This window comes from Pyxicephalus adspersus, chromosome 5 (assembly GCF_032062135.1).
Source record: "Pyxicephalus adspersus chromosome 5, UCB_Pads_2.0, whole genome shotgun sequence".
In the NCBI taxonomy this organism is placed as follows: domain Eukaryota; kingdom Metazoa; phylum Chordata; class Amphibia; order Anura; family Pyxicephalidae; genus Pyxicephalus; species Pyxicephalus adspersus.
The window spans coordinates 34,745,546-34,757,495 of NC_092862.1; the positions used below are offsets into that span (position 1 = coordinate 34,745,546).

The window sequence follows — 11,950 nt, forward strand, 5'->3', positions numbered from 1 at the left end:
TTACAAGGCTCCTTTTCTTAGTCTGAATTCTGCTATGGAAAGAATTACATGATGCTGATAATAAACAAATTCGATGAACAAACACGTATCTGGGTCAAAGAATGTTTTATAGTTGCTTTAATATGGCACAGTGCCTTTAATATATGAGGATGTTGTGCCTTCATAACTCAACTTCAATACCTCAACTAATTGCTAAAAGAAAGTTTTATGATTTTTGAATAGAGTATAAAATGGTTAGACCCCGTCATGTTTTTTTTTCTCTCTGTGCTCTCCTGGAGACCACTATCAGCAATAGAGAGAAGAAAATAAATCTTTATGAGGGAAACATCAATGTGTGGCTGACCAGACTCCACCTGAAAATTAGACTTTGGGTGGACTGATCCTATAAATACATTTTTATAAAGCAAACTTTATCTAAAACCTATACAAGCCACTGTTTGAAAAGCAGTGGTCTATGAATTTGTAACTAAAGCACATAGCTTCCTTCATCTACAAAATTGATCACAGAACTCAGATGAAACCAAAAGCCCATTATGATCCAAACAGCATAGCCAGATTTTTGACTAAACTGTAGTTAGACAATACACCTTGGTCCAGGTTTTATACTTACCTGTAACTGGATGATGACGGTGAAGCAGCACTCTGATGGGGTCATGCATGTGTTGTCTTTACTTGTAAGCATGGTCCATAAATAAAATAAGTATTTGTTAGGGTCCTGATTGGCTCAATTTGCTGACTCCAGGTAACTTTTTTCTAATGTAGTAATTCTTTGCAAAATAAATTTAATACATCTATGATAAACACCAGTTATAAATGGAGCTCAGCGTTTGGGTATAAAAACCTTTTTTCTTTATGTGCATGAATAGTAACTTTTCTCAAAGCAACTTGGATAAAAATGGTAAAAACAGAACTCTCTATGTAAATGATTCCGTCATTACTAATATCTATATATTATATCTGCAGTCATTCAACAAGGATGTAGTTGCTCTTTAAATCCAGAATAATGTAATCACAAACACAATTTATCTGAAAAAATCAACCTAAAATGTCTGGAGTTTATTCATTTAAATTGCCTGTAGTGTTTCATTTTTGCTGTACTTGTACTCACTATTGATGAGGATTATTTTTCACTCCTCTTTAGGAGATATTATTACACGAGCCACTTAACAGACCAAAATACTTCATTGTAATATGTTTTTTTTTAATTAGCTGGTGCATATCAGAGAGACTTTTATTTACAATTTGTACCCAGCAGATGGTGGACAGATGGTTCATCTAAATAATAATACTAATAAAATAACTTCAAATGTTTACATTGTAAACTACAAGATTGCAACCCAGATAAATGATCAGGATACAATGCTTAAACACCTTTGAGGAGTAGGTGACTGCAACACAGAAAATGCCACAATCTGCATCTTCTACAGACTTGTATTATTTTTCTGTGATCATAGAACAGAAATTGTTGTAGCCTCCGAATTCTCCCAAATCGGGAAATTCTCCTGCAACAGATGCAATACTCTGATTGCCATCCACTTATTTTATGCTATGTGTATGTCATTCGGCTTGTAGCTAATCTGTCAGCCTCTCACTTGATGGCTTCACAGCACTTCACAATCGATGTGCTACTTCCCCTCTTGCTCTTTCCAAACATAATGTTGGCTTTAAGTCATGGATGCTGTGCATTAAGCCATTTGTTTTGTAGCTCTTTCTATTATCACCCCAAGGTTCTAATCCATTCTGCTACCTGCCAAAAAAGACTGTTTAGCATGTGCTTGGAAAAATTCTATCATTTTTAGCTTAGCACATATTTGCCTTTATTCTGCCAGGCATAATTATGACAGACTTATTATGCATATTACACTTCCTTGGGTGTTTTTGACAAAGCATGGACCTAGTATTTGTAGTAAAAAATTGCATTTTATTTTCGTTAAAAAAAGATCTTTATTTAGAAAATATTGAACTATAAAATATTAACTATCACTGCTTTGAACTTTTAACACTTAAAATTGTGGATCTTTTATGGTTTCCCATGGTCTTGACTTTTTTTAATCATTTTTAATAAAATGGATTTAAAGCAAAACTCCAGAGGGTTTATTAAAAATTTGTTTGTCCATCAATTCAGCCATGATTTGGCAAGTTTGTTCATGCAGATGCATTTTATTCTTCATTCAGCGAATGGTGAATAATGTAAAACTGAACATTCGGTGAGTAGGGAATAGAATGCATTCAAATGAAAAACCAGCCAAATCGATGGACGAACAATTTAACTTCTTATTCCAATATGGAAAAACCTATACAGCACTTTACAGGCACCACAATAATTACATCCAAAATTCATAAAAACATAGTTTCTATAAAGTTGCTCGCATGTATGTGATATTACTATATAGTGCTGTAAATGCACTTATCAAAGCCCATCTATTGTTGACGCGTTTCGCATCCTCCTCTGCTTCTTTAGAAGAACTTTTTGATAGAAACTTTTTTTTAAAAACTTGAACAATTTATAAATAAACCCTATGATTTTTTTATTGTTCCCCTCCCTTTGGTGACATGTAAAAGTAAGTAAAGTGCAACTCATCCTCACAAAAGTGTTGCCTTCAAGTCCTGCTTTGCACCTAGCATCATTTAACCAAGTTGTTGTGAGCATAGACTGAAAATGAAACATTCCCAGGTGGGGGCATTATTAAACAATCTTTATCCACAATTGAAAACTGCATAGACCAACAATCACACATCATAGCACCAGTCTTTGCAGCTACTGGGAATGATGAGGGACCCAGGCTCATGTGACTATAATGAGGACACTAGGATTTAGGAAACGTGTCTTGGAAATTTAAAAATGATATATTTTAGGAATGGGGTAAGTGAGGCAATACCTGTAACTGAAGTTCTACTTGAAAGCTGTACTCAACAAAAACTTTATTTAGATATATTCCTTAATGCCCCCCCCCCCCCCCCAATACAAAATCTAGTTTGTGAGCACCAATTGCTTTTAAAGTCCAGTTATTTCTGTTGTCTGTGTGACAGTCCCTCTCATTTCCTATCATTTCCTATTTTTTTACCACACAGAACCCAAAGGGAAATATACCGTACTTATAACTCAACAAGGGTACAGATAACAACAAAGAAAATCTAACCCCTGCTAAATCTACTAAACATACGTGTTTTTATGTTTTGTTTTGTTTTGTTTTGTGATATAGGAAATAGCAGTCTCAGTACCAAAGGATGGTATAACTTTCATGGAGCTCCATGCATTTTGTAGGGAGCCACTTGGTGATCGTTTGTTATGTTTATGGGACTTTTTTATGGAAAAATAGGGATTGCAATCTGGATTGTTTGTGTGATGAGATGAGAATAGCTGAACTAAAGCCCCATACAGATGTGCAATAATTTTCACTGGAAAGTATCCATAATGATCATTTCCAACAACAGTAGAACAAACAGTCACCATGCACACAGCACTGTTCTGGTCTATGGAAAGAGGAGGATGAGCAAAAGTCCTCCCCATAAGGGGAGAACAGCAGTTGTTCCTGTTAGTTTTTTAACAATTCTTAGCACTGGTTGTCCTCCACAGGATTGACACATTGGAGTGTCCATGGAAAAAAAAATAATTTCCACAATGACTTGCTGTTATAATGCACTTTTTTTTTTGTGTATTTATAATCTAGCTCACCAATTCAACATGAGAGTTCTAAACTTGTCTATTTTTAAGTGTTACTCCATAAATTCATACTTGACTCTGTTTGTTTTATTATTTCCTTCCCAAACCAAAGGTCTGCACTCATAATCCCCTGGTGAATTATGATTGTATTTTATTAGGTTGTAGTGTTGATATGCTTTTAGAAGTTGTTCATTCTCACCAAAAAAATACTTTTCTATTAAAGGAGAAGCCAGTCAGTCAATCATACTAACTGAAAATTACATTTTCTTTAATAAAGTTGACTTCCAACATCCAAATCAATGGGTAAAGGAACATTTTATTTAAGATAAAATAATACAATAACGTAATTGCTTATTTGCCGTAAAAGTAAGTAAACAAAAAGTAAACATACTAACGGTCCAGTTTAAAGAATAGCATACAGAACAAAACTTAAGGGGTACCTGAAATAGGTTCTATACTATATACCAACTTCCCAAGATGAAAAACACAATTAAATTTTTTATTACTTTTCCATATGCAGATATAAAATTATCATGGTATATACAAGGTAATAAATGTGGTGATAGGTCCGCTTATGATTCCTGCATAAACCTTTTTTCTTGGAGTGGGGAAGGGTTACAATCCATATTAGGTTTTTACTGCTGTAAGAGGCTTCCATAGAGAAGTTTATCTTCCTTTCCATCATGTAGAGGAAGTTTAGAACTTCTGTAAGATATTTTTTATATCTGTAAGTCTTTCTGTTTTTAATTTTTCCTCACTTCCTGTCTGATAAAACAGTTGTCAGCAATACCAGTTTGAAGTAATAGTAAATCTCTAACAGGGCCCTCAAAGGATCAGGAATTTAGTTGTTCCCAATATATCTGAAACTAGAAAAACAGTTTTGGCTTGATATGCATTACTGTATTTCTAAAAAAGATGAAAGAGGTTGGAAGGAAGACTAAAACAAAGCAAGGATAAATAGTAAAACTATAAATGGCCTAAATTGCATATTTCAGGCATGCACCCGGTCTTAGACAAAAAGAAGTAGCAGTTAATAAAGCAATGGTTGGAAAACAGATCATATTGAATAAAGTCAGAACTTTTATTAGACTGATTTAAAAATATGTTATTGTAAACATGGCACATCATTTTTACATGAGAGCCCCTGAAAAATATTTGTAGAAAGAATGCATATCCTTTAAATACAAAGGCCAGATCTAGCTGTTTTACATGATTTCTACAAATACAAAAGGAGTTTGTTGGAAAAAAAAGTAGTATTTGGCTTCCTGAAGATATTTTGGAACAGATGGTCCCTTTAACACAGACAGACTCTAAGAGCATGTGTATTATTTTTGGATAAAAGTGGTTTTCTGAAGAAGTACATTCATTCTTATTTAACTGTATGTTATGATTTAGCTGTATATGTAATAAATGATTTATGATTTGGGCTGTAATAGTCAGTTATAAGTTGTATTCATGATGCAGCCAGATGTGGATTTAGGGTTTATTATTTGTATATGATATGAAGAGACAAATGCACTCGTTAGATTTTGTGAGTGGGTCACTGTGTTGTAAAGGGAAGGAAAGGATTTATGGGTGCTTCTCAAATTCTTAGTAAGTAAATTCTTAGTGAATCATCTGAGAGAGCATTCAGAGAGGTTATAAAAGCAGACGTTATTATGTGCACTATTATTGTGGGATCCCAATGCTATTATAGTGGCTTAAATGTGGCCAAGTTTTGTGACTCAAGGACGGACTTCACCTTAAATGTAAATATGGTAATTATCAGTTTTAATGTGAGCGTGCTGTGTGCGGCTTACAAAAAATAGTTAACTCTGGACCATACTGCTTTATTCATTGGCTTTTATTCTTTTGAAGGACAATAGCAGGTTGTAGTGTGCATTCTGTCACATTTGCCTTCTCCATAGACTTGAATTGTAGCATTTTGCAAAAGTTGAAAACATTTTGTACAAGCATTTTATACAAGAGGTTTTGGTAACCAAACTCTGCAAGGTTTTGGCTGCTGTTTGCGTAAAACCACTCGAAAAACAACAGGTTGTTGCTTGTTACAGCTCCCAGGTGCCTAGTATTTGACAATAGGTGATCAGATATAGTAAATGCATGTGTCTTTGGGGGACTCACCTTCTCCATTTGCACTGGAATCCATTGTCACAGTAACAGAAAGTGATGAGTAAACCAAAAATACATACAAGATTTCCTTTCTCTTTCTGTTTGGTCTTTGTGACAGGAAGTGAAAGAAAATCTCACCAAAGGAACACAGACAGCAGGCTGCATTTTATGAATGGTCAAACGTATTGGAGACACAATGCCTACACTGCTATCTATGAAATCTGCAGCACTCATTTTAAAGAGCAGGCCCGAAGTACAGCTAACCAAAAGCTTTTAAGGTTATTAAAAAAAAAAAAAACTATTACTATATTACTTTACACTTTGCACATATACTAGTTTCTCACATAGTTCTCCGTTATAATTATAACAAACTTTTTGTTTTCTCATTACTAGTTTTAAAGATCAGGTAATAATAATCCTAATCAGAATGAAAAACAAAAATTCCATTTATTGCGAGAAATAAAATCAGTGATAGCAGTGCTTAGCTAGAATGTACCATCTTGGGAGACCTCTTAACCGTGGTCAATAAAGTAAAGAATAGATTTTGTTTTTAAAAGTTAAATCCAAGCAAACACCTAATTGATACCAGTATACAGAAACCCCAACAAACCGAAATCTAATTTGTTATGTTCATCCAGTTTTGAAAATAGCCACTCTGTCCAGACACAGCAAACAAAACCCCCTCTGAAACAAAAAAAAGAATTGGACCAAAATATTACTTAAAACACCTCCAGCTTATTTACCCGACAGTGAATTGTAAGCAGTAGGTACTAATACTGGCACTATACTGGTCATAGAAATAAATTAGCTAAAACACTCTTTACTTACTATTTATTAGGCATTTAACTCTTGCACTGTGTTTTTTTTTTTTTTTTTTGGGGGGGGGGGGATTACCCCACTGCATTTAGGCTAAATCGAAGTTTGGAAAGCTCCTATCTTTATTGAGTCTGATTGGTAGTGAAACATAACTGATGCTTCACACTTCCAAAACTAGTAAATAGTCAGAGATCAAACTATGACTTCTCCTATCAGACATATCCCAGGCAACTCTTTTACTTCAGGACTGTTTCCATTTATTAATAAATTGCCCTGCTTGGCTATTACCAGGCTATGCCAAATTTTAATAATAATATTAGATTCTAGCAGCTGAAAATGTAAATGAACATATCGCGTGGTGTAGTAAAGAAAACGGTGTGATTATCCTAGTGTCTTTTATGTGTCGGCTATCATGTAGCTTAAATTAGCAGCATGTTGAATGAAATCTAATATTTTGCCATGCAATTATTTTATTTATTTAGCGTTGATGAAGATAATAATGTCAGGAAGCTGATGATACTGATCTGTTTTCTCTCACACAGGCAGATATTTTACATTTATCATGGATCCCACCCAATTCCAGTATGTCATTCGAAATGGAAAGAAACTTGACTTCCACGAGTTCTCCAACGAAATGGCTTCCAGGACGTTCAACTACCCACGCCTGACAGAATCAAAGTTCCCACAGCTCCAGGACGGCATGAGCAAAATCTATAAAATCATGCAGGGTAAGTCTTTGGACAAACTCAGTGACAGCATGATGATAAATCTCCAACGTGTATTCAAATGGAAATTCTCACAAGCAACAGATTGGAGAACAGAAAATATGTACCAGTTCTGCTGCTCTATCATGTTTGAAGCCAGTTTTATGACACTGTATGGAAGAGATCCTGTTGCAGATGGTCGTAACGTTATTAGTGAAATGAGAGAAAAATTTACAAAGTTCGATGCCAAGTTCCCCTATCTTGTCGTCAACGTACCAATTGCGTTGCTAGGAGATACCAAGACTATTCGTGAACAACTGATACATTTTTTTATGCCTAATAAGATGGACGCCAGGCGCGACCTGTCCGATGTGATACAAGCTCGGAAAGACATCCTGGAAAATTATGATGTGCTACAAGATTATGACAAAGCAGGTAGGCTTAATAAGAGTTTCTTTTTTTATTAAATTCTGCCAAATAATTTACAGTAGACCTTTGAGATAAAAATCAAAATTGTGACCTTGAAAATGTTATATGCTTCTTTTAATTGGCTAAGGATAAAATGTTTTACACTCAAACAACCATCTATAATTTTTTTTTTTTTTTTTGCTGAGGTGGTAAAACAAGATACTTAATAGCGATAATGAGAAAGAGATTATAACCGAGCTGCCTATACCCCCCCTACTACATTCTCTCCCCCTTCCTGCGGACATTATATTTTAAACTATTCTCATTAAGCAGAAAATTAGACTTCAGAAGCCTATTGGTCCTCATTAGCATTCACTGATCCTTGGCTGGGTCTGTGTCCTAACATCTTTTAATTAGCACACTGCAAATCTAATCAGTGTAATAAATGCTATTAATCTTCCTTTTCCCTTATTTTCTCGCAGCCCATCATTTTGCCTTCCTTTGGGCCTCAGTGGGGAACACGATACCGGCTACATTCTGGGCCATGTACTACCTGGTGAGGAACCCAGAAGCCCTTGCAGCAGTGCGTGACGAAATTGACCATTTGCTGCAGTCAACAGGTCAGAAGAGCAGATCAGACTGTGACATTCATATCACCAGAGAACAGTTGGACAGCCTGGTTTTGCTGGGTAATTTATTTCCCTTTTTTTTATCTGCATTAAACTGGGTAGCAGCAAACTCTGCTTATCGCACATTTCTGTTTACTGAGAAGGTAGAGGACACAGCTGCTTAATTGATGCGATAATAACCATTTACATCATTTATAAATTACGTAGTTTGTATCTGCAGCTACTTTACTTGCATGTAAACATTACAGATAATGGTACGAGACGAAATGGCTCAATATGAATTTAACAATATTTAACAGTGGTTAAAAAGGGAAATATGATTATTGACTGCCTTGATTCTAAGCATCTGCTCAGGAATAATATAGCCACTGTAAATATTAATGGGTATTTTCGGAGGTTATTTGTGAGGTATTAGCAATAAAGCTGGCACATAAAAAGGAGCAGTGACAAAACTGATGAGATCCAAGTCATAGCAGCCAGTCAGGTATCGTTTTTTATTTGACTACGTAAACTGGTTAAACCCAATCGTTTATATGGGTGGATTTGAACAGTCTTGTAGAGTGGTTTGCAGAGTTGCTTTTGGAACATTTAGAGATAGAGTCCTCTTGTGATTCCTGAACATTTAGCAGTGGACAATTGACATAGCAACTCTTAAAGTATTAAATCCAAAAATGTTTGTTCCACCAAAGTCTAAAACAATAGCTAAAGAAATGCACAAAAGGAAAAACATAAAATTAAAAAAGGGGAAAAGATAATAAAAAAAATTCTAATAAAATAAATTGGAAATAGCTTAGTTACATGGAATTTAAAAATACAGATAAGTAGAAAGAACAAAATCCCCATAGCATATTGTAATTACTTTCATAAGCTAGACAGGGAAAGACTATCCTTTGAATGGTAACAGCAACATTTAAGAAAAAAAAGAAGAGCGCAGTTGCGGGTGCACAGTGCTTTAAAAGCAGCCACTTGGTGTCACTCATACTCATACATTTATTAAGTAGGCTGCTATGTACTTTCAGCCCTTGCAACCCATAGGGTGTTTATTTATGTTCCATAGCACAATGCTCTGTGCCAGGGATACATAAAAAATGTCCCCTTCAGGGGCCAGCAGTTGTCACATTAGGCGGCTGCTGGGGTCCCCATTGATGAAGGGGAACCTATCGGAGTGCTTTCTGGTTATGTGATAACTATGTAGTCTCTGTCATAGTGATTGCATGCAGACTGGAGGCTTCACTGTTAAAAGTGCCACCTAAAGTCACCTTCGGGCATCAGGTACAGGTGCATTTTTTAATAATTAACAAAAAATAGAAAACAAACAATATTATTATGCAGATGTATTATTTGGAAAAGCACCATTTTATTATTTAATAGAACAGTGTTCAGAATGCATGTTCCTGTACATTATACTAATAGGAAAATACTAAAAAGTGTCTGTGGCAGCCAGGCCCCTTGGTATATTAAATTAAAGCAAAGATGAGGGAAAAGCAGTGGATTTTTGGCTCAAGTGTTTTTATATGTGGATATACAAATAATATACAAAAAAAACAAAACATATAAATTCTTTAGAGACAAGGACCATATGTGCTGCCCTCAATATTTTAAAGGGTAACAGGTACTGTACTATACAGTTTACAGCTGCCTAATTCAAAATAAATTATAGAGATCTACTGGCAGAACTGGATCCAGAGTCCCAACTCGTTTCTCTGGTTTAGGCTTTCTCAGGGGATTTGTAGGAAACCAGTAAAAGTGCTAACAAAAGCAAAAAACATGCATGTAAAATCAACATGTGTCATTATTTTAGGTTTCTAAAGATTTTCAGGATTGCTCATAAAAACATAACAAATACAATACAGATATAGGTATAAACCAATACTTGTCAAGTCATTGATTCATGCATCGAAAGAAAGGTAGGTATTTGATAAGGTACATACCTATTTAGTTGTAGGTAATATCTTGCAATTGGTGAGGCAGTTGAAAAAGGGGGGAGGTGGTAATTTGTAAGATGAAGAGCCTATAAGTATCTAAAAAAATGTATTTGTCAGAATGAGCATATAATTTTTTTATGAATTATTGGAATATTGATGCCACAATGAATTACATGTGTAGTATGGAGTTTTACATAAATAGTCATGTGGGAGAAGTATAAATGTTCACCTCAGGAGAAATTAGTTGACCGATAGCTACCAGTTCAGGTCTCATAAGTAGCTAGAATAGCTTTATGGATCATAGGCCATTGAGTGGTCTATGGATAAACACTCTATGGCCTATAATTCACAAAAATGAATGTAGACCTGGACTAGAAGCTATCGGTCATCTAACTTCTCCTGAGGTAAACATATATACTTTTCCCGCTCAAAAACACTTGAGCCAAAAGATCCCCTGCTTTTCTCTCCTCTTTGCCTTATTATGTATGTACATTAGTTTAAGAATTATTCTTAACTTAACTCACTCTTACTGACACTGACTTTGCCCAGATGTCTGGGGATTAATGACCTCTGGCCAAGAAAAGTTATGGTAGGGGATAAAAACAGGATTTTTTCTTGTACATGATTGGATGGTTGAAGTCAATTTTATCTTATTTACTTAACTAAGTGAAATTTCCCATGCAAGAGCATAATTGACTTTACTAAGTGAATGACTTGTGTATGTTCTTGGTAGATGTAAATGTTTGTTTCCGTGCCAATTGTGTGCTAACACCAGCTTTACACCAACAAGTCTTTTCTCTGCATATGGCAATCTCAGCCCAACCTTCTGAGTCTCTATCTTATAAATGGTAGACTGAGCAAAGCTTTCCACATCAATTTTGTTCCATTTCTACAGCAGCTGTGCAGTGTGTGGGCCAGAAATAATCCACCAGCATTCAGCAAAAAGAGGAAAGGGAAAGTAAGAAAGAAATGTTTATGCTAGAGCCATGATCAACATTATAGACATGTATATACGTTCATATAAAAAAATTAAAGAATTTGGTGACCTTTTCAATATATCTGAACAGCAAACATGATATTTTCTTTTGAACAGTGTTTACATAAATGGAAATATACCTGAACAAATGACACACACACACAAAGGGCTTAATTTTTTAAAGCTTTCTAAGACTGGAAAAAATAGACTATTGTGGGAGAGCCTGGGTGATCAATAAAACCTGGAATGAATTTAAAAAAAAAAACTTTTTCCATTAACCTCCCAACCGTTAAGCCCGTACTTTTTCGTATTAAAAAAAGTTGCAATTATCGATAACCCTGTACTTTTCTCACTCCCCACTTACCTGGTCCCGCTGTGCTCATCCAGCGTCGTGTCCGTGTTCCAGCATCGTCCTCCAGCGTCGATCTCCCTCTCCAGCGTCGGGTGCCGTCTCCTGGTCCCGCTGATCGTCCCGCGTCGTTCTCCTTCCAGCGCCGGGTACTCTCTGAAAAAAGAAGCCGGCCGGCGGAGGAAAAAAAAAGCCGGCCAGCTTCTTGTGCGTGTGTGCGTGCGCGATGACGTCGGCGCGTGTGCGGGAAATTCAAATTGAAACCTATTCATTCATTTTGTATTGGATTGGATACAGGAGTTTGTATTCAATCCAATACAAAATGAATGAATGAGTTTTAATTAAAAATAAATACAAAGTATGTATTTTG

The 11,950-nt window shown here is 35.5% G+C and overlaps 1 protein-coding gene across 2 annotated transcripts in view; it reads left to right on the forward strand.

Moving 5' to 3' along the window:
• Positions 1 to 11,950, forward strand: part of CYP7B1 (cytochrome P450 family 7 subfamily B member 1) — a 120,833-nt gene that overhangs the window by 79,901 nt on the left and 28,982 nt on the right. For both annotated transcript variants that reach the window (XM_072411120.1, XM_072411121.1), the window contains exons 3-4: positions 7,132 to 7,728; positions 8,184 to 8,390. In XM_072411120.1, coding sequence (XP_072267221.1) covers positions 7,132 to 7,728; positions 8,184 to 8,390 — 804 coding nt within the window. The remainder of the gene's footprint in view (positions 1 to 7,131; positions 7,729 to 8,183; positions 8,391 to 11,950) is intronic.